The sequence below is a fragment of the Conger conger genome, chromosome 8, assembly GCF_963514075.1.
Source record: "Conger conger chromosome 8, fConCon1.1, whole genome shotgun sequence".
In the NCBI taxonomy this organism is placed as follows: domain Eukaryota; kingdom Metazoa; phylum Chordata; class Actinopteri; order Anguilliformes; family Congridae; genus Conger; species Conger conger.
The window spans coordinates 44,887,921-44,915,293 of NC_083767.1; the positions used below are offsets into that span (position 1 = coordinate 44,887,921).

At 45.5% G+C, this 27,373-nt stretch overlaps 1 protein-coding gene across 4 annotated transcripts in view; it reads right to left on the reverse strand.

The window, feature by feature from the left end:
- plxna4 (plexin A4) overlaps window positions 1-27,086 on the reverse strand; it is a 283,559-nt gene extending 256,473 nt beyond the window's left edge. Inside the window, exons 1-3 of one of the 4 annotated variants that reach the window (XM_061251216.1) lie at window positions 9,156-9,168; window positions 6,201-6,272; window positions 272-1,596 (exon numbers count right to left, since the gene is read on the reverse strand). In XM_061251216.1, the coding sequence (XP_061107200.1) occupies window positions 272-1,483 (1,212 nt within the window). In that variant the 5' untranslated portion in view covers window positions 1,484-1,596; window positions 6,201-6,272; window positions 9,156-9,168. Of the gene's footprint in view, window positions 1-271; window positions 1,597-6,200; window positions 6,273-9,155; window positions 9,272-23,618; window positions 24,197-26,984 lie in introns of those variants that run through there. The other 3 variants (XM_061251217.1, XM_061251214.1, XM_061251215.1) reach the window with 3 other exon arrangements.
- Window positions 27,087-27,373: the final 287 nt, after the last annotated feature.

Genomic DNA, 27,373 nt, shown 5'->3' on the forward strand with positions numbered 1-27,373 from the left:
CCTGATTAGGTTGTCAGAAGTGATATAAAATACTGAAGATGACTTTATAAATAGGCTTTTTCGAAGTTAAGCAAAGCCATTATTGCTCTGCTGGGAGAATGTGTTATCACTGTTAAGTCTGACAGTTTTTTTTTTTTTTTTTAAGTGACAGTGATAAAAATTTTCTCAAGTCTAACTCGGACCTACAGTAGTCTGGTTTGTCTTTTGCTAAGTAGAAAAACTCAAACCTGGTTGAAACCCGCTGTGGTGCAACACGTTAAAGGTGACTCACCGCACTGCTGCATGGGATATCCTTGACTTTGAGCCAGGCCAGGTCCAGCGTCCCCTCCCCCTTGTAGCAGGACTGCAGGCGGTCTTTGATGCGCTCGTTTATCTCCCGCAGTGGGAACACGCAGAGCGCGGACTCCTGGGAGGCCTCGCGGGGGCGCCGTTTCTGGCCTTTGGAGAAGACGGCGTAGAGGACGTCGTCGTCCGGGCCCACGCCCAGCGAGCGAGCCAGGATGGCCCCGGCCTTGGACAGGTAGGCCGCCTGGAGGAGGCGGTACTCCACCCCGCCCTTCACGCAGCCCAGGGGCACCTCCACGTACGAGTTGAAGGCGGTGTCGTCCTTGCACAGTCGCACCAGCTTGGAGGTGTAGACCTGCTCGCGGGCGGCCGAGGAGCCCGTCGCCGGGCCGCCCATCTCCGGCTGCAGCGTCAGAAAGTACACGAAGCTGCCGCTCCCGAAGCCGTACACGTAGTAGATGTCGAAGTCCGGCACCACGGTGAAGGTGTCCGACGGGATCTTGATCATGGAGGCCACGAACTCGTCGTGGAACACGTAGGCGAACATGCCCTCCTCCTCCGAGTTGCGGGCCAGCTTGCGGCTGGAGATGGTGGGGAAGTACTCCGGCTTACCGTCCACGGCGGTCGCCACGAAGAGCTTGTCGGTGGCCGAGGCGTCGCCGTAGGACACGATGACCCCGATGACAGAGCCGCTCTCGTTGACCCCGGAGAGGTAGTGCTCCTTCCTGTGCGAGGGCTCCCCCAGTTTGAAGAGGTCGTCAAGCCGCAGCAGCTTGCAGATGCCCTGGAACAGGCTCCCGCAAGCCAACAGCCGGTTCTCGCGGTAATCCACCAGCAGCATCTTGTTGACGTTGTTGGTGAGCGCCAACGGTTCGCCGCAGGGCTGCACGATTCGCGGCGGGTAGCACTTCCGATTGTCCTCATCCGGCCCCGTCTGGTGGGACACCTGGAGCTCAAGGGCCGGGGAAAGCTTGTAGATCCGGTTCACCGCCCCCAGGTACACGTTCCCATTACGGGAGTCCACCGCCAAGTGGTTGAGGGTCCATTCCGGGTTTTCCACGTAAAACGTGCTGTATTCCGCGTCAATGGCATTTTGTGTGGCAGGCTGCTGTTGCCTGGACTCGGACAATGGAAGGGCCAGGACGTGGAAGAGACAATACAGGGCCAAACGGGTCCGTCTCCATGAAAAAGACATCATGTCTCCGGACAACTCGGGGGACCCACTCTTCCCCAGGATGGAAGAACAGCTCAATCCGGTACTTTCAGCCAATCAAAGATTAATCTCTTCTCTTACCGGAGGGCATTGTGTGCCTGTAAAACCACAGGGGGAGAACAAAAGGTCAAGTGTCAAATACGGCAGATGTCCATAAAACACAGAGCAATGCATTCATGTCAGTACACGCACACCTACGGGAAGAGCGAGGGGGAATAATAAATGACAGAGGGGTTCATTTTATTTACACATCAAACATCTTGAAGAATGATGTGCAAATAGAGGTGGGAAAGTGTACAGTTTGAAAGAATACTGTCGGTATGAGTGACCTCATTCTCCTTGAAGGGAATAGAAGAAGAACAGAAAGGAATTTCCCGTGAGGGTTATTATCACGGCAGCGAGGTGGGACAGGGATGCTCTGCATGCCCGGTGCATCCTGGGAAACCTCTGCCCTCCCACTGCCTCCCCCTCAACAGTAAACACGCTTTGAAGAGTTTTAGTCCTGCCCTTCACCCTATGACGGAAGTGCTATCAGACCAAACATGATACCTGTAATCTAGAACAGACCAACAACCACTCGCTCTCTCTCTCACTCTCAAAATAAGCTAAATGCCTTGTCATTTTAAGAGCAAAACTCCACAAGGAGAGTAAAGAGAATGAGGAAGAGAGGAGACTGAGAAGGAGAGGGGAGAGGTGGCGGAAACAGGTTGGCCTTGAATCATTCATCAAGCTCCCCTGATATCAAACACGCACACATGCACACACAGACACACACACACACGCACACCCAGAGGAAATGATCGGAGCATTTTTACCAAACACAAAAGCCCCATGGGAAATTGGGGCTCATTATCTACTCCCCAGAATGGAGGGTGCTGGTGATTATGAATCTTGAGGTCCTTGTTTACCTGGCAAGCTTCACTTACACCGTAAGATGCTATACAGTCCAGATACACCAGGACTGCTTCAGACTATTCAAACGCCAAGTTTGTAATTGGTTTGGGTACAACAGTTGTAGCTGTCTTTTTGTTATCCAACAGCAGCCATTCTCAGTGAGTACATCTCACTAGGATATTTCTGATAGATATAGTCTGTACCATGGAATATTTTAGAGGGGAAAGCATTTTTGAAGATCACGGTAAGTGTTTAAAAAAAAAAAAAAAAGACAGTTTGTGCCCATGGAGGAAATTTGCAGTCTGCTTGTTGAGAAGGTCATAGAAAATCTATAAAGTCAAATAAAAAAACAACACTGCAAAATGCATCAGAATAAAGTTCCAAATAACAAAATATTCTGATAGCATTTACTGGATCTCACTGAACATCCACTAGAGAAAGAGAGAGAGGCAGAGAGCACTTCACTAGAACACAGAGCACATTGATTTGATGCAATATGGCTGTGCTCCAAAACACCCTAAATTGCAGTGCGCACAATATTTAATTGCACTTAATTGAAAATAGTGGACAGCTAAGGTTGTAGATGCCATTTGCAATTGACCCGAGAGTGTGTGTTTGTGTGTGTGCGTGCATCTGTGTGTGTGTGTGTGTCTGCGTGCGATTGTGTGCGGTATGAGGATGTGGGTGTGTGAGAGAGGAATTACAGAGTTGGTGTGCTCTATTATACATGAAAGCTATGCACGAACATGCAAAGATGATCACATGCACAAACACACACAAACACGCACAGGCACACAAACACACACACACACACACACTGACACACACACACACACACACACACACAGTGGAGCCTGCTGGCTTTGGCACACTGCTAACACAGGACTGCAGGACTCATCCCTGAATCAGTCAGTGACAGTTAATTATCTCTCCCATTGGGGAGCCTCGTTTATCTCCTATTTGTCTTTGCCTGCTGATCGTTGTATGTTATTAATTAAATCCATGATAATGCTGGGCACATGCCATTCCATACAGCATGCAGCCCAGCATATTCAAACATATCATTTACCTGCGTCCTCACACTGCAAATGTCCTCACATTGCATAAAATGTACCTGTGTCCTCACATTGCAAATGTGCTCACCTTGCATGTAATTTACCTGTGTCCTCACACTGCATATAAGTTACCTTTGTCCTCACACTGCATGTTATTTACCTGTGTCCTCACCCTGCATGTTATTTACCTGTGTCCTCACACTGCATGCAATTTACCTGTGTCCTCACACTGCATATAAGTTACCTTTGTCCTCACACTGCATGTTATTTACCTGTGTCCTCACCCTGCATGTTATTTACCTGTGTCCTCACACTGCATGTAATTTACCTTTGTCCTCACACTGCATGTAATTTACCTTTGTCCTCACCCTGCATGTTATTTACCTGTGTCCTCACATTGCATGTAATTTACCTGTGTCCTCAAATTGCATATAATTTACCTGTGTCATCAAAACAGCATGAGTATAACAGACACCACTCCGCCTGGTAAACTCTCCACCACTGCAGGCCTGCTGTAATTACACTGTTTCTGCTCCCTCCCAAGGACTCAGCACACACACACACATAATTGTGATGCAGCCCTCAGAATCAGGTGATTAAATACGCGCAGCGATCCAGGCGGGGAACGTTCCGATTGGCTAACCCCCTAATGGAAGACAGGGCGAGCCTCGTGCCCCATTGTGCCAGTTGGCTGACAACGGGGTCCCGTAACCTCGGAGAGGCGTACACTTGTCCCACTGCCATCACCTGCATAGATGACTAAGGCATACAGAGGAGGGGGGTCCTGTTGAGTAGTAGGTGGCCAAAAATATGCCAGATCTACTTCCAGAAATCGTATACCCACGGGCAACATACTGGGCAAACACATCAAAGACTGCTAATGTATTCATGTACACTGCCACACACTAACTCATATTTGGTATTTGCATGTAAAAAACAGTATGAGATTACACTGAGTCTCTTCACAGGCAAAAAAAAACTGCATATTTACATTTTTTTTTGCAATTGTTTTTATGTCTTTCCACACACCATTGCCGCCAAAGCACTGCTTGATATCAATAAAATAGTCCTTCAGGAAAAACTAAATTACACTAACATCTCTGCGCTCTAAATATCCAAATTAAGACGCATTGTCTGAGACAGAGCAAGAGATAAATTGTGGCTTGTTGAGAGCAACAAGATAAATTCATTGAAAGAATTTATCTTGCTCATCAGCCAAATAAGGCGGAAAAAAGGCGATATTCATGACTGCATCTCTGGATGTTTTGGGTATGCATGAAGATCCCTCGAACAGGAGCAACAGAGACACTGTACACCAGAGCTAGCTGTCACAGCAGAGGAGAACCGCTGAACAGTCCTAGCAGAACCGTTAGACTACTGATACAGACTTTTCTCATCTACAGCTCGACAGTGAAGGTTATTCGCCACAGGGTTTCACATTTAGACTGCAGTAGAATACAGGAGATGCAGCTACATCAAGATTATGTATTAAACATGGTACCAATATTGTAACTGTTCAGACCTTGAGGGCACTGATGAAAATGACATATCTAAAATCAATGCGCAATTCATCTTCCGAACTGCAAATTCAATACGGACCTGACAGTGGTAGTGGTGGAGTGTGTGTTACGGTAAAGCTTTCTGACTGGGCGCATACATCTCCAGCTTTGTGTGAAGTTCTGTGGCATTCAGCAGTTTTCAGGATGACAGCTACTGTATATGACGTGACTCAACACTGCTCATGCAAGAGACAATATCATTGTATCATATTGTAAATAGGGGGGTTTTCCCGTCCTTTCGAAGATTATTAACAATTTTACAAAATAGATTTTTTGTTTGATATTTATTTTTCTTCAAATTATTTTAATTTATTTTCATGCTATCGCAATTAAGAGAAAGGTCATTTGACTCCATGTTCAGGTGATTTATACCCTCTCAGGCAAAATCAGGTAAAAAATATGAAATATATTATTTAATTGGATACTTAAATCCATACAAACTCTGCTTAAACTTAATTAATTTTTCTTTAAAAAAATCTCCCCTGTAATGCAAACACAGGTCTGTCTCCAAACCAAAAGAGTGACTGACTGGCACAGTGGATGATAGATAAGTGACAGCGCATAATAAACGGCAGGAGGAAGAAAGCAGCAGACAGATACCAAGGAGAGAGAGGAAGGTGAAGAGAAAAGGAAGAGGTGCAGGGAGAGAGAGGGAGCGAGGGAGGGAGGGAGCGGGAGAGAAGGAAAGAAAGGAGGGGGTGGAGCGTCTCGCTGTCACGGTCCCCACATTCGGTCACACCGCACCGAGGCGGGAGATAAAAATGGCGCAGTGGAAGAAATGCAGACGTAGCCTCACGCTGAGATTTGGAAGAGATTGCACAGATAGCTGTCAGCACTAATTCCACACTGAGCCAATGCCTTTATCGCAGAGTTTTCTGATTTCCAATTTTAGCCCTCGCACACCGTTAAATAGCGCTGGCTTTCTGGGAAGTAGTTCCACTTGATCGTCGTTAAGGTACCGCACGGCGTCCGCAGTGCCGGTGCTTGTAGTAGGCCGCTCCAAATCAGACACGAGCGTTAGCAGAGACTGAAAAGATGGTGTCCGGTATTCAGAGACAGGCCTAGATAACGGCAGACCATACGCACACGTTGAGCTTTTTCACACCACAAAACCCGAATGAGCTGTGACATTTGGATATGCGGCTGCAGCTCACTTGAAAACACATCACAGTTGAACACAGAGATGTGTCATACCTTAAGTACAAGGAACTCGTCTCACTTGCTTTGCAGTTTTGTGCGGCCTGTCAGGTACTTCTTCCCGCATGACTAAAATGATTAAAATGGTGAAATTGTTGTAATCACATAAATGCAAAAGTAGCTTAGGAGCTCAGGGGAACCGTGCAATCCTCACAGATAAAAGCACATTGTGGAGCCCAGCAAACAACACACAACTCAGCACACTCCATTCAAACGCAGAGACCCACAGACCGCAGCTTAAGGTGTGCAACCAAACACACACACACACACACACACACATCCACAGAGTCGCACACAACCACCATATTCAACCAAACACACACACACACACACACACACATCCACAGAGTCGCACACAACCACCATATTCAACCAAACACACACACACACAGAGTCGCACACAACCACCATATTCAACCAAACACACACACACACACACACTCATCCACAGAGTCGCACACAACCACCATATTCAATCAAACAAAAGCACACGTACACACACATCCACAGATCACACACAACCGCAATATTCAGTCAATGAAACACACACACACACACACACACACCCAGAGACAGGGAGATGGATAGCCCCCCAGCTAGTGAGAGAACTGATCCACACTGCCATCCAAAGAGCATTATCCCTGGATATTACTATTCATCTTTCATTACTGCAGGTCTTAAACAGGCTGATCCCCACTGCTGCTACAGCACACCCAGTCCACAGTACACTGCTGCTACAGCACCCAGACAGATGGGAGACTGATCCCTAAAGGAAATCTGGGGTACAGGGGAGGGAGGTTAACCCCACAGCATTCCCCACACGTTCACCGACGTGTCCCACATTTGTGTTCGCAGAGATTTAATTTGTCACGTTACAGTGGAGAAACCCGCCCGGGGAACCACGGGGCGAACTGCGGGTTTGAATCCGAGCCGGGAGCCGCCATTTCGCTGGCACACACAGCAGGCAGTAGCTTTATCCCGCCGTTCACAGAAACTATATAAAAGCTCACGCACTGCAGTAGACTCCCAAAAGGTTGCTTTTTATTCCTTATGAAAATAAACAGGCCAAAACGCTACATTTCCAACCCACGAGGAAGCGGGGGTTCGTTTATTTCATGTGCAACAGTAAGTACACATTTGTCAGCTGCGTATATAATTAGCGTATGATTTACACTTGACTTTCATTTCTGCCAGGCACCGGTCACTAATGTTTGTGTGTACCCTTGTTCTCCTGTAACCTAGTATTAATTTCAAAATGGAGGAGCGATGGATGTGTGTCAGCCCACAGTGCGCAGTAACATTTAAAGGTCTCAGCCCTTTAACATCAGGACAGAGCTCTCTGGCTGTCGCAGCCACGCAGGAAGCAGCGCGCAGCTCCATCGATGTGTAATTACAGGGGGAAAATAACGCCATCCTTTCCCACAATCATTTCTGCGCTCTGCTGAGAGACGGGCCATTATGTGATTCCTGCTGGCTGAACAGTAAGGCCTCTCCTCTGCCCCTGATCAGTCCCACCTCCCCGACCCACCGCGGGGGCAATCAGGCAGCCAAGGCCGAGTGTGGGACACCGATTCATCAACACTTCAAACTGGAAAAAATACTCAAGCATTTCTCATCATCTGTGTCCAAAAACATTATTTTCATATTTGGCACCTCTGAGACATGCTATCAGATTTGCAAACGAAAGGTTGCTATTGTGTTGTCATACAACATGAGAGGGTGGTGGAAATTTCATTTGCACATTTTTTTTTTAAATGACTGATGATTTTAATGATTTCTTGATTCGGGATATTAATCATACATGCTAATTAAAAATGCATGAACATCTGCATTCATGTACATCCCGAAGAGAAGTTGCTTCAATATTCAATATGATTGCAGCTAAAGTTAACGGATATAATGGATAACATTGGCTATGCAAATGTTAACGTTAGCTATAATGGTGATTTTAAGGGAGGGCTGTTAAATATTCTGTTTGAAAATGTTTGCTAAATAAAAAAGCTATAATGCTGATTAAACACAGCCTATGGGTCCCTGCCTCCAAGGCCTTAGGCTCTGTCTCACAATAAAATTAAATCAAGATTTAAATACAAATATAGCGTCTATTCTGATATCGGTCATGAGCTCAAAGGGCATGCCTCTGGGCCTCAAACTCACGTCTGCACAGCTGCGGACTGACGCACAAGCCTGTGTTACCAGAGCGCATAATGATGCTTACACAGCGCTAAGAGGCCAGGCCCCATCTGCAGCCTCCTCTTATTAGATCAGACCCTGCTCGCCATCCGCCTTTCCTGTTCAGATCTTAAGAGTTATTACTCTGGCCCTGATGAATAAATATTCAATTAAGCAATATTTCTTTCGCAAAACAATAATCAGAGACGATTAACTGGAGCGCATGTCGACAGCGTAACTACCCGTCCGCTGAACCAATCAGATCGCACGTCCCACAGAGATAATACAGTTCAGTCAATCCAGATTATACTTCCAATACAGTTATTAACAAAGCGATATTCCATTGGACCTTTGACATTCCTCAGTCTCAGACACATACAGTACAAGCTAATAAGAAGCAAATAGAATCATTTCTGTTATAATTTAGTACAAATACAATATCATACACAAATCATTTGGACAATAGCATTGGGGTTGTAATGGCATCGGTTGATAATATTTTAAAATTAATTTATAATAATAAGATATTACTATGGCCAACATGTGGCAGAGAAGAACCCTAGATGGTGTAAAGTAAGTGAAAACATGCTCAAAAAGCAGCCTTATAATATTAATCTAAAAAAAGTCAAATTATATAGAGATTAAGTAGACTTGTGTTAATTGATGAAGAAAACAAGTTAAAATATTATATATATTATATTATGTGTACATCTTTGACTTTTTATTTTATTACAAAAGTACAATTTATACTTTTTCATTCGATCGGTGGTGTATGCTCACCTGCTTCATCCACTAATATATAAACTTGGACTCTCATTGTCAAACATCAGATCTGTTCATACAGTAGCTTTCGCGTACATGTTCCATACAAAGACCACACACATCAACGGTGTCCATACTGACCACTGTTTCTCTTCCTTCCCCTCGCCATACACGAGGGCTGAATCACAGGGGAAACCGTCTCTCCCTCACTTTCACATGATACTGAAACACTGAACTCTTTCTGTTCCTCTGCCTCATATTTTATTAATGTGCCTTATGTTGCATGACACCCGGCCCATATGAGCTAATAAGACACTCATCATTTTCACGGATACAGATCAATACCATGTATATATCGCTTACGTCAGCAGGCTTATAGGTGCAGACACATCATGTAAACAAGCCTGCCACAACAGAAACACACATATTAAATAATGCATTACAAAACAAAACTAAATAAAAAGCATGTAAAAATGTCCTGATTGCAGAACAACAGACAGTGATTTGCTCAACCACAGAAAAGCAGATGTGCTTTCAGTGTCCTCAGCACATTAGGACAAATTATTTTCAAATTATTTTCAAATTTCAAATGCAACAATAATTTACATATTTAATAAAAATCTGGCTGATGTTCTTCTAAGATCACAATTAATTAAACCCAGCAGTCCTTTGAAATCCCCTGCTGTCAATTCTGGCAAAAGAGGTTAGCTGTATTACTGTAAAATAGTGCTTTAACCTTCAAAACTTGCTCATTTCCTAAGAGTCTTCTACCCAGCTGCACATAAGTAAAGGGTGACGGCGGCCATCTTGGACTGTCGTAACAAAACATGTTGAACTAAAAGAAGCCAAATTCACTGCCAGCTGAGTGCAGTCAGATTGGATTCCTAGTTGCAGGAGTCATTGCAGAAGCCATACATATGGACCAAGGGTCTGACAGAATAACGAAAGCGCATGAGCTTGAGAAACAGGTCGGTAAAAACTGAACATAGGATAACACTTCCCGTTGATTCCCCGATGAGCTCATCAACTGCCACTGCTAGAGGGAAGTGGAGAAACAGCATAGGTTCATCATTGTATTGCTTAAATGTGAACTGAAGCATATTTATGTTACCCCCCCTCCCCTCTATCAGAAGGCAGAAAGCTGCCTGACAGACGGCAGGGAAGTGTGAATACAGAGCATCGAAGGTGTGCACGTTATGGGGTGAGTACCACAGAGTTTGTCTGTTTACAGCCCTGCAATATCTCAGAGGCCATCGAACGCCATGCCACCATTTCACACAATGAGGGGTTGGGATTGCAGCATGAAGGTCACTGAATTGTGTTGTGCGAGCAGGTATGTGACCGTCAACCGCTGCGGTAGTCACAGAAGCGCGATGCTACCATCGGCAGGAACAGCTCCAACGCTTTATGCTCCCATAAAGCTGCTGTGACACTGTAATGTGGAAACGACGTTGTTAAGATGTTGCCATGGATACCGTGAAAACGCCATATGTACTGTTTACCAGAGTGCCCAACTTTTAACGAAAACAAGAAGACATCATTTTCTGAACCTTGCTTAAACACAGTGTCACGACAACACTTTGGGAAGATCTAGGGCCAGTTTCACAGACACAGATTAAGCCAAGTCCAAGACTAAATTAGATTTTGAATGGTAATTATTCATACAGAAATTTATTTGGGCCAAGATAAAGCTTTATCTTGGTCTGGGAAACTGGCCCACAGGATTGTAGGACTTCTGGAACAGTGATGCTGAACCATCCATGCTTTGTATGGTGAGCAGCACAAACAACTGACCATTGGATCTGCCATCAGATTGGCCCAGAGAGTTTCGGCCCTGTTCCTCCAGAGGTGACATGTCGCCTTCAGGAACAATGTGTGCAAAATGTTATGCACAGCACCAGTAAGAGACAGGCCCTGCGGTCACTACACTGACTGGGCGGCCGCACAGACCTAAGCGAACCTGACCTACAGGATTAACTACTTCCACAAAAACGTCCGATAATCACAGGCTTTACCGCGATTATCATAAACCATTAAACTCATTTATTTCCTTCTTCCTCTGTGGAAATTGAACTTAGGGTCGTGCCGTTTGCTACAGAGGACACGGTTTCCACCGAGATAATGTTCAGGGCAGGAGCCTCTGATTCATTCGTGCTTGCTCCTTCTTCACAGAATCATAGGAAACATCTGAAAGAGGCTTTAAAAAAGGAGGTGAGAATGTGTTGTTGTGCAAACAGGTCTAGTGTTTGCATACATTGCAAACATAGTTTTGAATGAGATAGCCAAGGCCTCAACTGGCCAATACATTGTAATACTTTGGAAATGCTTGCTTCTCGTGAAAAATTCTCCGTGACTCATCTTTTATTCATCAGCTGTATCATGAACTTTTACAAGAAATACAAGAACAAATAATAAATACTAGCTCATCCCTGAGAAACAGTGTTTGCAGTAAAATTAATGGTGTTCTTAGAAGAATTTTAGTCCGCATTGCATTCACTGTGCACTGTCCGTTATTTTAAAAGGCGCTAACAGAGAGAGTTAATGAAAAACAACCAAGGGGACCGGCGCTCTGAAATGTTTAGTCGCAGGGCGTCAACCTGAAACGAGCGCTTTTAAAAAAACCTGTCAAACCTCTTTTCCTCCCCGTGTAAATGCGTCCTCCGACAGCCAAGGCAAAACAAATTACATGGAAAATCTCACCTCCGCGGCGAAAAAAGGGGAAGACGGAAGAGTGGTTTTACCAAAGGTCATTTTAAAATGGTGGAAATCTGCCCGGGAGCACAGGGAGCCGGTCTTACATTACCGACCCAGATGAGGAGGCAAAGAACAAATGACAACTGAAAATGTGTCTCCTCACCCCGGCAACCCTGGGAGACGCCTGGTCGAGCCCTGTCAATCAGTTTCCATCCAACAGCACGCTGGGATACTACACGTTTAGCAGCCATATATGCAATTACATTGTAATATTTCTGCTGTAATTACACTGTAATAGCTATGCAGTCCCCAACCGACAACCTGCAAATCACTTCACTATTAAGGTGTAGGGCAAGAAATGTGTTAGATTTTTAGGTATTTAGCAAAAAGAAAATGTAAATAGAGGTGAGGAGAGAGTAGATGTGAGAGGCCAGGTCCAACTGAAGCAGCACCATCTCACGTCAGGCCCGTTAAATCAGGAGATCGGCGCGCTGCTAGCCCTGCTGAGACAGGTCCGCACATCTGCGCAGCCCAATGCGGGCAGTGTGTGGCGCAGGGCGCGGGCAGTGTGTGGCGCAGGGCGCGGGCAGTGTGTGGCGCAGGGCGCGGGCAGTGTGTGGCACAGGGCGCGGGCAGTGTGTGGCACAGGGCGCGGGCAGTGTGTGGCACAGGGCGCGGGCAGTGTGTGGCACAGGGCGCGGGCAGTGTGTGGCACAGGGCGTGGGCAGTGTGTGGCACAGGGTGTGGGCAGTGTGTGGCACAGGGTGTGGGCAGTGTGTGGCACAGGGCGCGGGCAGTGTGTGGCACAGGGCGACAGGTGATAATTGGTGAGTGCACTGCAGAGGATCGCCACCCCCAACCCCCCAAACTCCCAGCATGCACCTCTCTAATTCTGACTCACACGCAGGGGTGTATCAGAGCACTTGAGTATAAGGGCGCTGATCATCTAACACCAACACACAAACAGCACCGCCCAACACACACACACACACACACACACACGCAGAGGTGCATCAGAGCACTTGAATATAAGGGTGCTAATCATCAAACACCAACCCACCAACAGCGCCCCCCGAACCCCTACACACATGCACATGCATACGCACACAAACATATACACACACACACAAACACATACAGACACACAAACACACACAGTACACACACACTCTCACACGCACACACACACGCACACATATTTACTGCTACAGTATACCCTGAATACTCATTCAGGCCTGTCGACATTATATACTTCTGTAAAATACGTCCGTAGTTGTTCATTGGTTCGTCATCTAGATTCATGGCTTCCGACTGCACAACACCCGCACCCCCCCTTCACGCTGCAGTGTGAGACCCGTTTGTGTGTACCCCTAAACCGCAGCATTGTGGAGGCAGGGGCCCCGCCCGGACCCTCAATGCCCGTATTGAGCAGGCACCGGAGGGGGATGCGGGCATCACTGCTGGAGAGAGGAGTCACCGCGGTCGTCACGGTCAGAATCGCCTGACGGATGCGCGGCCGATTCTTCACGGTCAATATTTGGGGAGGACAATGAGGGGGCTTTGACAGGGCTCGGGCGGTTTCTGGGCCGCTGACGGAATGTGTCTGACAGCCATAAATCCCACCTTCCTCTCCCCCCCGGCAGCCGCCTTCGCCGACGGTAAGGCCGCGGACGTCAGAGGTCCTCGTTATTCATCGCCCCGGGAAAACGGCGAGGCCATTAATCCACGCGGCTACTGGGACTCGGCAATGTCGTCGTTCACGTCACACCGCCGCCTAATTACGCTCATTTAACATCATTAAAAGCAAAACTGTCTGAAGTTGCACCTTTTTTTTTTTTCCCCTCTCCCAGGCCTACAGTGGAGAGACCCACCGAACAGTGGGGTCACGGTCCACTCTGGCGTCTGGTGAAAAATGGAGGGGTTCATAGCTGGGGGACCCAGGGGATTCTTTTGCGGAGGAGTCAGCAGTGCTTTTGCCGGTTTAGCGTGCTTTGATCAACAAGATGAAACAAAGAGAAGAAGCTTCATGTCTGTGACCGTGTATTGTATCTGTACTGTACTCCACATGCATCCAGGTGTCCATGCACGAGTTTGTGTCAGTTCTGACTCCACATTCTTAGCCCTCTCTTCTGTGTAAACCATGTGCTCCGCCTACAACTTGTCACGTGGATCACACTTGCTGCTCTGAGTCTGACATTGTAAAGTATCACAGGAAAGATGTTGCTTTAGCAGTTTATATGCAAGCATTCCCGTGCCTTTAAAGTGTATTACAAATCGATTCACTTCCTTGGTGTAGTTCTGAAACTGGAGACGCTCCTCTCTCCCCAGGTCTTATTCGGTGAGTGAGGGGAAAGCAGACACCTGCTGCCTCGAATGAGCACAGAGGAGGAGAAGACAGAAAGAAGTGAATCTTCCGTGTTTGTACAGATCTGTTCCCCCTACGGGAGGAGAACACGACTGACTCTCTGTCACAGCGCAAGACACTGCTACAGGTAACGCACACAAACACAAACTACAGACACATGCTACCCCTGCACATATACACAGAGTCATACAATACTCACTCTTTCCCTAAACTAACACGAACACACAGACAGGTATACATAAACACCCAACTCACACGCAACCTCTCCCCTCACACAAACACTCTGCTAACCCAAACGCATACATAACTACACAACCCTCATCTCCTCCCTACATACACATACACAGACAAGCAAGTGAGAAATCCAGAGCATGTTCAGGCAGACACGGTCGTTGTGAAATAAACAGTTGTCTCAAAAAGAACAAAACCACAAAGCTGACTACATGCGTCTCCACTTCTGCATACCAACTAAGTTTGCTCCCACAATACTTACTGCAGCCATTGGCAACTGGGTTTGTAAACAAAGGTGCTTTAAAGGAACATAACAGGATTCGCTACAACATAGCGTGCTCGCGGCTTTCAAAGGGCCGCGCAGAAGCCGAAACCACGTTGTAGCTTTGCCATTTTTACAAGAGCACTGTGACACTGTGTTTGTCTTGGTTGCTTTGAGCTCCAGCTCCTTTTCAGTCACTGACTTTCAGGAGGGAGCTGGGATCGGTTAAGAGGAAGTTTCTCGGTATTTACCCCTATTTCTGCGCTTTCTTTTTTCATGAGTCACTGACATAAATATGAAAGCTCCCAGCTGAGACTGCCACAGCTAGCCTTCGTATCAATAGCTGTTTATGCCATTTGGTCACATTTTCTGCCGGAGTACCCTATCATTACTCTCCAAACCCAGCCCTCCCCATCGGTAGCCTGGCTGTGGGATTGACACAAAGTCTACTAGGCCTTACATCACTGCTTTTCACAGAGAATTGCCCTGACAGAGCAGAACTGGAAACGACTTTCTCATACACTGCAACACTTTCAGATTTCACCCAACAGTGAGACTCCATTGCAGGAAGTTGTACTGGGTGTCTCTCAGCTCATTGGCTGAGCTTTCCCAGGCCACGGCAGGTTTCACCTGCACCAAGCTGTATCTGCTCAGAGCTGGAAAACTTTAATTGCCAACCCTCAGAGCAGTGTGAGAAGTGGGCCTGGTACTCACTGGTATACAGTACCGGCACTTCAACATTTTGTTTTTTGGAGCACCGATAACTATCGTGACTTTTTCTTGAGGACCACTTATTTTAAGCTCTTGGTACTCTTTTCGACCTTGTCCAACCATTTTCTCTCCCCAGTCAAAGACAGTTGCAGTTAGTGGTAGTACTGGTCCCTTTTTGTTCAGAGGACTGGCACTTCAAGCACTGCTTCTGAGTGACAAACAGGAAGGCCCCAGTAGGGTAGAAGGAATGAATGCTGACAAAATTCTCTGACTTCACCTGATTTTTCATACCAAAATAAATATCAGTATCTTATCTCACTGAATTTGTAATGAATGGCATTTGATGCAACGGTGAATCTGAACAGATAACTCGGGCCTCCAGCCTTTCTAGCATTCACACAATGAACTGGACTGAAAGTTCAAGGGTGATGAGAATGAGTAATTTTCACTGCAATAAGAGCATAAGATAAAACATGTCCTTGACAGGTTGGGTCTAGACAACATCCAGGACTTTACACATCTGCTTATGCTTAAAGCAGACATACAGGTATGTGGAGACAATGGCAGCTGGGTATTCTGTGTGCGTGTGTGTCTGTGTGTGTGTGTGTGTGTGTGTGTGAGAGAGAGAGAGAGAGAGAGAGAGAGGAATTGAGGAAATTCCTCAACTGCAGTCCCATAAACTCTGTATTGATCTACTTTTAATCACATTTTTCAATTATTCCATCGAACAAGATGTCAAAACCAACTTAACTGTCACATCCTCTATGGCAGGGATATACTCAGTCTTATCCAGAAAGGGTCAGTGTGGGTGCAGGCTTTTGTTCCAACCAAGCAGTAACACACCTGATTCTGCTAATCAAGGTCCTTAGAAAAGGCTCTTGTGTGCTTGATTAGAAGAATCAGGTGTGCAACTGCTGGGTTGGAACAAAACCGGGCCTTTCTGGGAAAGACTGAGTATTTCTGTGGTGTGGCGATAGAATATCTGGCGCCCCCTAGCATGCTCCAGAGATGACAGGAGCAGCCACGCCACACTGCTCCATGCGAACACACCATGTTGCCATGGGAACTAATTTTGTTGTGTGGGCGACAGAGGGGCTTGAGTATGCAGCAATGACAGAAAGATTTAATATTGAGCACAGAAGAGATGAACACATAAAACAAGATGGCAGGGTAAACCATCTGGAGATGTGTGCAGGAGAAGAGGAATGAGGAGGCAGGCTGCCTCCTCCTTCATCAGTGTCTGGGGAGGCCACATGGAAACATAACGGCAACGGCGTACAGGAAATTATCAATACTACCACATACTAAAGTATAATTATATCTACAACTGGACCTTTATCCAGATCACTGGAAAATTCCTTCCGGAAAAGATTTATTTTTTAGAGAAAGCACTTGGGTGGAGAGATTGAGAATTTTGTTTCAGAGTACAGGTTGAATTAGCAGCAATGTAAAAGAAAAATGCATTTCCCAGGTAATGCCTGAGCGTAACTGTGCCAATCACAGAGCAGTATTCCAAACGCACGGCTGAAAGGAGGCTAGGCTGCTGCAGACTCGCTCTGGGGACGGTACGTGCCAACTGGGTGAGTGGTTCAACAAAGTGGAGCCAAAATGAAAGAGGGAAGATCTATTGCCTATATCTATAAAACAAACTTTAAGGAAAAGTGCCAGCGGCAGAGCTGGTGCTGGAGGAGAGTGTGCGAGAGCGGAGCGTTACCGGCATGACGAGTTATGGGCTTCCTTGGCAGCGGCTTCTGAGCGATGTTTCTGAGTTACAGCGCGTCGGGAGCGAGCGTGGCACATTCGGGAGAGGGGAACCGTGCTCCTGGCAGCCCCGTCTTCCGGAATGAATAACGGAGCCCCGCCATTATCCCCGCTCGGGCCCCGGCGCCGCTGGCCCCCGGCCTGCAGGACGCGCTCCGCTCAAATCCGCACCTCCGATCCAAACCCGGCCCTGGTTTTCCCTCTCTCCCGGGTAGTTAGCGGAACAATTACTTCTGCTGATAGGCCAGACTGCCTTCACACCTGACTCCCAGGTAAAGGGAGGGTGGAAATGCAGCGGTCCTCGGACCTCAAGGGTCGTGATTTGATGATCCCTGCTCTAGGCTCAGCGTCTTCACGTAAGGAGGCTTGGACTGTGTGTGGGAGGGGGTAGGGTACCTAACACAGCGTTTTCCCGTAAGGAGGCTGGGACTGTGTGTGGGAGGGGGTAGGGTACCTAACACAGCGTTTTCCAACAGGTGTGCAGTGTGAACCATCGTTTGAAAAACTTTTTAAAGTTCAAATTAATTTAAAAAAATTTAATGAACAACCCCCCTCAACAGAAAAACCCAAAATAAACAACAGTATAATGCTAAATTTGCTAAATTTGCTAAAATCCCGAAATAATATTTAGGCCTACTGTTCACATCAATGTCAGTCTGTCACTGGCTTTTGAGAGTGGTATGTCATTGTGTAAGAGAGATCCTCTCAGGTTGGGAAATACTGACTTAATCCATGGGCATGACTGATGGTTCTGAGCAAAGGAACTCTTTTAAAAGTTTTCATTTCACACGGATATTTAAAGAAATGTAACGTGTGAAGTCTGCACCACCTGTAAAGCTGAATATTCCAACCAGGTGGGTGTTGTTTGAGAGTCAGAAACGCTGTACTCTACGCCACATCAAAACAAATTGCAACGTGTGTGTGTGACATGTCGCACACGAGTATGGTGCATCACAAAAAAAAAGCACTGCATTTGCAACTGCAGGCTACGTTCTCCCATTCAGACACACAATCATTTCTATTGTCTGCTACCCCATCATCAGCTTCCAAGCTAAATTGCAATATTGTTATTCTGTCACTACATCATTACAGCAGAGCAGTACTGTGGGTACTGTGGATCGTCTCAGAAACATGCCATGTTTTATCTATTCCTTTCTGGATGTTTTCACAACATCCAGCTTTAACATGCTGTAGATGAAACACCTCAGACAATCCCCTCATAACCTCCAGCATCATGCAATATGCAGTGAGACAGACATGCACAGGCTCCAACACACGCTTGCACGCACACACACAAACTAGAAAACACACACACAGACAAGAAAACACACAAACGCATATACACACACATGCACACACACGCACACAAGAAAACACAAACACATGCATGCACACACACACACAGACAAGAGAACACACACACGCATATACACACACGTGCACACATGCACACGTACACACACAAACAAGAAAACACACACACACATGCATATACACACAAGCACACACACGCACCCACACACAAACACACACAAATGCAGGCACATGCGCACAGACACACACACACATCCTCTTGCAGTACACAGTGAAACACAGAAACACAGACAGGCAGTCTGTCTGTGAGAGACCACATCCAAAGGAACAGTGGACAAGCAGCTCATTAAACAACACTATTGTACATTGATTTCTTCATACTGAATTCAGGACGCCATTCAGTTAAATTGCAATAAAGAAAGCTGTTGTTTCCGCTGTATGTTATAGACCCAACCGGCCCTTGTGTATAAATTACCAGATATCTCTGTTCAACTGCATAGGGATATATTAAACAGTTGTTTTTGTGCCATTACGGAGCAAAGGACTGCCTTCGGGAAACGAGAGGTTCATTACATTTCCTCTCAGCCGTTAACCTCTCCAAAAAACATATCATTTTCCCTCCATTTTACCCATCACTTTCTGGTTCAGTCAACAAATGCGCTACATCTGTGCCAGCAGTGAATACTGGAGTAACCAAGGACAGGGCGGTGATAAAGAGTCATCACTCTTAACATTACTGTCACCCTCACACTCGTCAGCATTGTCCACAGAAAAACTTGCACTCGCCTGTAAGCGCACACACATTCAGACGCACAAACAGGCCCACGCACACACACGCGGGCGCGCGCGCGGCAGCTCAGACGGAAACCGGGAATGCTGCTGAGCAGCTGTGTGTCTGGAAGTCCTCACAACTCATTGGGGCCAAAACACACACACACACACATACACATACACACACACACACACACATTGATGCACACACAAACACACACACACATACACACACACACACACACACACACACACATACACATACACATACACACACACACACACACACACACACACACATACACACACACATACACATACACACACACACACACACACACACACACATTGATGCACACACAAACACACACACACACACACACACATACACACACACACACACACTGAGGATGAGAAATGAAATATTATCCCCATAGACAGGCCTCAGCCTGACAGAACACAGCTCTTGCCACACTGGAGATTCTTCAGCTCAGACATAGTGGCTGTATCTCACCTGCTCGTTTTTACATTTGAAATGAATATCAACAACATATTCTTCTACAGCTTTCAATGCTTAGAGTACATTTAAAGACCCAGGGAAAGGGGGTGACTAAATGTACTAAACATTTAAAAACAAACTTTGTGATACCCAATGATTTCTTTGATACGTTTGCTGGTATATTTGAATGTAGCAGGGTACATTTCAAACAACGTGCACTTCAAACACGTGCAAAATGTGATATTTGATATTCTTGCTAAAAAACATTCTAATTGACAGACATTTTCATGGAATAGACATAATGTTTTCTATTAAACTATTTCAAAACAAAGGATCAAAGTATGCAGCTACTAGAAAGCCATAATATTAACAAGGCCATTATCAAAGTCACAACACAACTGCATGCTCTACATATCTGAATGTGAAATTCCTCTGCGCTAAGCATTTTGCATCTTGGCGTCAGTACGGAGGGCGAGAAGCAGAGACATCTCGTTCCATTAGCCATTCAAGGCTGCCGTGGGACCAGTAGACTGAGAGGGAGATAACTAGCCCTTATCAGGGAGAGAGCAGGGACCGAACATTTCTCCTTGAAACGGGGAAGGACCGCGAGTGCCTGCATCAAGGCCCTGATCCACATACTCTCTCATCCATGTCCAGCCCACTCCAGCACAGCTCTGCCCTGCCCTGAGCTGGTGGGTACAGCTCCCCTCTCTCCCCCAGCTGTTCTAGATACCCCTCCATCCATGGCCAGAACGGGGCATGTGGCCAGCCTCAGACACAAAAAAAGAGAATTACTTGCACAGCTTTGATTGGACAGGGCCACGGCAGAATGGAGTAATGGTTCACCCCTTTAAGGTGTGAGGTCACAAATTATGATGAGAATGTTCTCAACTGAACATTCAGAGTTCAGTTCAGAACCTTAAAATACTCTGAACAGAATATTCTAATGATGTAACGATCATTCGGCTACTGGTAATTGACATCTGTAGAGTTTTAGAACTCTTTGAATTTTGAGAGAGAAAAAAATAACATTCCAAAAACCTCCTCTTCAAAGGGCTAAGGAGGCAGGCGGACCCCTGCCTGTAAAGTCGCAGGACTAAAGGACGCGCGGGGAAGCAACACTCATTTAGCTCTGAGCACGGTGCTAACCTGAGCGTTACCTCTGTGTCATTAACCGCGACTGCTTCGCTGAATATTCATCTCAGCAAATGTGCAATGATTCAACGTCTTGCAATATTCCCCTGGCAGGGGAGTAAGCCAGCCAGCCACGCAGCAAAATCTGAAAGCGTGGCAGCCTTATTTCTGTTCAAATTCAAACGCAGTGCCTTAAACTACAGATTGAAGCTTATCCTCATTTAGAATGTCAGCAAGCTATATTCTGTGGGTGTGTCCTCGCAAAGGAGCCGCTATTGCACAGAACAGATTTTATGTAAATCAAATTTGTAATTTACACTTGTCTTGTAAATGCATCTATAGGCCCAACAGCGAATTGTACTGCAGGCTAGACTGCCGGCAAGCCGCCCCCCCCCCCCCCCCCTCCACCCATACTCTCTGCACGTTGCAGTTTCACTCTCTTTCAGAAAAAAAAGAGGGGCGGGGGTGGTTGGGAGGTTAAAGTCACCTTCCACTTGTCCACGTTGTCCGTGACCACTGCAGAGCACTACATACGACGACCGTATGAAGCTGTCGAGAAGCACCGTTCTTATCTTTTACACAAAACCAGCAACGTGTTAGCATGCCATAGCCTACTGCATAAGTCATACGTAAAAGTCATAAGTGTAATTTGCTGATGCTGTGATGTGAGGATCACACCGCACCGCAGGCTGTGCTGCAGGTGTACATACGCACAGTCTCGGGCTCTACTTCGGTCCATTGTATCCGTGCATTCGACAAAACCGCTCGCTGTACTGCTGATTTTGAACTCATTTCCTGGTGTTTTATCCAACCAGTATAATTAGGCAATTGGCACAATTCTGAAATGTGTTGACTGACATGTTTCGGGTCGTTTTATTTCCAGATGTATCTTTATCCTAACGTAGGCTACGGCAGGGATGTAGCCTACCGTGCGCCGTTTCAGTTCACCAGGCAGGTGCGGTCCCACAGCCGCTGAACGGCCGTATTGCAGGTGTGCGGAGAGAGCGTTAAGCAACAGCAGCTATCGCTGAATAAAGCTCCGCAGAAATCGAGAATTGGCGAATTTCAGGCTGCGACACTTGTCCGTCGGCGTGGCAAGCTGTTGCAATCACCTGCGCGCAGAGTTAGACGGACAAGTGCGGAAACATAAAACCCGAAGGGAATGATAATATTTATTTCTCATATTTCTAATACCTGAGGAACCGTATTCGTGTAGCCGTTTACTGAGCAGGGATCTCTTCGGTGGATGCGCCTGAGATACGACGTGCAGGCCAGCTGTAAGCGGTAGCTAGTGGAAATTATAAGTGTTCCGTCTTTAATCTACACCTATACCCCCTGCGGATTTCGTAAAATAATTGTATAACAATACAAGTTGATGCCAAATAAAATTACCCACAACTTAGGGAATGGTTTGGACTGAGACTTATCATATCCCTCAGCTCTAACACGGAAACCCGATTAATACCGTAGGGCTGATAACGCTGTTATATCATATCTAATTTCTCATACACGTGTTATGCATTGTGTAAAATATCGCTAAATGGGTATTATAAATATTAAAATTACTTTTTGACTATCAGAGATGCTTGCCGCAATTCGTTGATTTACGCACAGGGACTGTGATAGAATTCATTTTTAATAGCATTCCACATTGATCATATCTGTTTATTGGTGCGAGCCCTGCGCGTTCATAGGCGTTTAAAATCAATGCATGTTCAAAATATATGACGGCTATTTTGTGACATGTCCCATATACCATTGGTTCCGCAGTTTGACGAATGCACAACTAAGGATTCAAGGCACATCGGGTGCGATTTTCAATGTAAACCGTAACGTAGGCTACGGCGTGAAAGCCGTTAAGCGTTGCTTTATTTCATAAGCCTCCGTTTTCTGACCAGAGGCAGTTCTGAAACGTCTGCAAAGAACTGCTTCAAGTGTGAGAATTACACAAGTTATCGGCATAGTCGTCTAGTATGAAAGCTGGGGCATTTCGGGTAATTATTAATTTTGAATGAAGCAACGCGCGCTTTCCACGAATTATCACTCGTATAAAACACTCTAAGGACTGATGCCGTTAAGGCTACACCACGACTGCCATTCAAAACGAATAAAGTAGATAATCGTTCCATTATAACTGCATTCAGGCTACCTAGTAGGCTAATTATTTTTACATTCTCCATTTGAGTGTGCGCACAATATTTAGCGGTAGCTAATACAGCATTTACATTGCATGCTGTGCAATATCGCACATACTGCAGAGGACTGTTCTGTTCCGAGGTGGGAAAATTACTCTCACGTTGCAAGATCCTGACTCTCGAGATCGCATTGCCCCTAATAGAGTCAAACAGTAGCAAACACACACACGAGTACACGAGAAGAAACGGTCAAAACGAATCAAGTTTTAATACACTATGAATAATTATAGGTTACTTGCTACGCCTTGGAGTAAAACGCCTCGGGTCTAAATAGCACTGCTTCCCGCAGCAATGACCACAGCTGAGATCAGTAGTTCTAGCGATGGCGAGAAAATTGGGTGTTTTTATAAAGAGAATCCCTAACGTAAAGAGCGAAGATGGTGCAGAGCTTTAAACGATAGGGCGGAATCACAGAACAGGTATTACGGCTTACCTGGGCTAGCGTGTCAGGCGCAATCCTCAAAAGCATAGCATTTTAAACCTAAAACTATAAATTCCGTCCATCGTCGGCATGATAAAATATCCCGTTCTGACAGCCCCTTACCTGTAATCGTCTCTTTTTTGTACTTCACAGCCGCAGCCGCATCGACGCTGCAGATGAGCTTGTTCGCAGGAATTCCAATTCCTTAATACTCCAAATTTACTATCGCCAGACGCATGAAAAAGAATGCGCTTTAAACCAATCCCGTGGGGTTCAGCTCTTCCTCTCCGTCACGTTTTTTTAAATTTTAATCCCGTCAGCAACGCTGAAGTTTACAAATATGCAGGCGAATCCGGCACATGAAAAAAACGTTAGCAGATCTCCATCCAAGATCAAGATCACCGAGTCCCTATTCAACCACTACGCCGTTCTGAGGACTCTCAGACCCGGCGGCCTCGCTACACATCCCATCCCATTCGTGTCTCTCTCTCTCTCTCTCTCTCTCTCTCTTTCTCTCTCTCTCTCTTCCTCCTTCTCTCTCTTGCATTGAAGATGTAATCGGTGCAGGAGGAATCCGCAGTGCTGTCGGTCGGCGCAGGTCTCCGCTCGGACTGAGACGCTCTGCCTCTTCGACAGTGTAGTAGAGAGTGCTTCAAGTTTTCAGGTTCGCTGTGAACACCAAGCAGCTTGGTTGCGATCCGTATCCACGTCTCTTTGCCAGAGCGCAGTGACCGACTGCCTTGTTTTACCAACCCCTCTGACTCGCCTGCAGTCACATATCGAATCTAGGCGCTGATTGGGCTAATTGTAAAATTTCACTGCTAGCAGTCGCAGCGCACTGAGTCGCAATGTATCAACTCGAACGTATCCAGACACATATGCTGAAGCTTTGTATTTCTATGTTTATGTAATGCATTAAAACCGCTGTGAAAGGGACTCGGGAAAGCCAAAGGGGTTTGAGGGGGATACGACACAAGGAGTGAAAATAAAGGACGGGTTTTAATATTGGATCTATGCATTTGTTAAATAATATTATCGTACTAAAAATCTTTTCATAAAATATTCTATTAATTAGTAGTAATGGATGAGTTAGCCTATCCACTTGAGACCACAAATACAGCTGATCAAATACGCAGTAGTGTGATATATTGGCTAACATGTAAAACTACATTGTAATGTAGTTAAATTCAGAAATTTGCGCAACTGTATTATAATAAGAATTATTATTAATAATAATACAAAATAAAATAAAAAATCATCATCATCATCATCATTCAAAGTTTTAGTTAGCCATTAAATATGGGCTACACTTTTCACGAATTTAATAATAGTGAAACCGAATTGTTTTCACTGACGGTATATTTTATGGACTGCTTTGAAAATAAAGATGGCCTTGGTCTTGACCAGGCGTCCAGTAAAACCGAGATACACTGGAGATCGCACTGGATATCTAGACATTAATTTTATGATATGAACTCTGGGTTGCATATTTTGAGGCATATAAACAGAATTTTTAAATTCAATATGAAATGTTGTTTGGCATGACTAAACTGTTATAAGCCAAGAACTGACTCATGAACCGGGGAAATGCTTTCAAGAATAATCATAACGTAGTAGCCTACGTTCTGTATATTTACTCATTCTGTGGGCCATAATCAGATGTTATCTGGTCTTCTTTACGACGGACAAATGTGCGGAGATCAATTCTGGGTCCGCCAGCAATGTCTTTCGCCTGACACTCACGATCAGCGCCAAACTTCAAAAAACTGCATTATAGCCCCACCTGCAGGTTGAAGGGACACTGCAGCTTTCAGAGCTGCATATCTTAATGCAAATTAAGTTCACCGTGCCTGCCGTGTTGACAGTATTGTTTTGAGGGCATTTGTTTAACCGAACGTGTTACCATTTTAAAATAAAAATGTTACTGACTAGCTTACACAAAATAATGAGTTCCCCCCTGGGTACTGTAAGTACCAGTGTTGCCTTGATTGCCAAGATGAGATCCACAAAGATGTGCACAAAGTTACACTTTGTAGTAGAGCTGCACTCTTAGAATTAATTTGCTGAAAAGAGTAAGTCAGAAACAGACATTTTCACCAACCTTCATCTTCTTATAATAGCAGGGGCTGTTTATATAATGGTTGAAGGAACGGTTGTTGAAATGTTTCTGTGGTGGTGAGTTACTTAACATCACACCGAGGCTGCAAATGACTCTATGATAAAAGACGCCCTCCTCCTCAAGGACAAGTCATTCAGAACTGGCTGTGGGCAGCTATGAAAGTGGAAACTCAAATCGCAAAAACTGCTAAGACAACGTACGTACACAAATGTATTAATTTGGTCGTAGTTTGAGGAATCAATGTGTGACCTAGAGGCTGATGCTTAGTTCCTTTTCTAACTACATCACACACATCATACCTCAGACATAAACGGTAACACAGAGGCAAAGAACTGGGATTTAATGTGCTAGACTACAGCCACCTCATCGGATGCAGGTGCATGCTATTGAGGTCTATTGAACTTTACAAGGTGCAGTTACCGCTGTTCTTATGAAAAGGTCTTCTCAAAGCACATTGCTTGAGCTTACAGAAAATGCTGAAAAATGAATGTGCATAATTGTGGATTTGCAGGGGTTTATTTAGGGGAAGCATATTAACTTTCAGGAAAAATTGATCCTATTTTCTGAATCAATGTTCAGGCGATAAATCATGGTGGAGTCTGCTGGCACCGTTGTTTAACACAAAGTGATTGCCTAAAGGACAGGAGGTCAGCCACTCTGACCTGTAACGCACTGCTGCTGGTGCCACCACCAAGGACAACCAGGTTATCTCACTAACATGAAGGCAAAGTCATGTCAGCCATCTTAAAAAATCTATAATACAATATTACACAAGATGAGGAAAATGGGGACTGTCACGTTCTATGGTAGTCACTACATCCTGCAGGTATGAATTGTTCTACCAGTCCACTGTGAACACACTCTCCACACATTGCACAAGGACAATCAGGCACTGGTGATTCTGCATTAACCATTTAAATATGCTGTTCTCTATTTTCTCCAAGTCTTTCGCAAATACTTTGTTCAAACATAGCTGATGTAGTGATTGAGTGTGTGCATGTGTATGTGCAGCATGCATTGCAGGTCATTTTAAAACAAGACCACAATAGAAATACATTTTGTACCTTTTTGTGCCATCCTTGAAAATCATGTATTAATTTTTACCACATTATTACAAAATTTAATAATTGTAGAACGTCTTCTCTCACTGTAAAACTAAATGTATTTCAAGCTACCGTTAGCATACGTTAGCGTTATGCAAGGAGCAGAAAAGTGAGTGCAGGGCAGAAATGAAGACTTCACAGTGCTGTTATCAAGGGATTAACAGCCGCAAGCAACCTCACAGAGGAACATCGTGTGACATCTCACTCAGACTGCCAGGCACCCTGTCAACCCGAAGCACAAAGCAGGGATACAGCGTTCGGTCCTACCTGCACACACAGGTGAGAGGTTAGCAAGAAGGTTGAAGTCCTTTTCAGCTTCTGGAAGACTTAGTTCCTTGTATTCAGACTGCAATCAGGAACAGGAAACTGAGGAAAAAAGAGAACTGGTAAGTTTTGGCTCTGATCAGACATTGCAATGGCTTAAGTGAGACAAACACCATTAAGGAGACAGTTTGGGAAGCAGACCCATTTCCTCTTGTTTAGACATAGAAGAAGAATGTGTTTGCTGACCCTATGCTGGGTGCTGATTGGTTGAGAGGAGAGGAGAGGAGAGGAAGTCGACCTAATATTTGTTTCTTATCAGTTAGGCAGAAGGGACATTGGCTTCCCTTCATTTGTCTTGCAAATCCTGCAGCGGGCTGCAGTGAAGCAGCAGG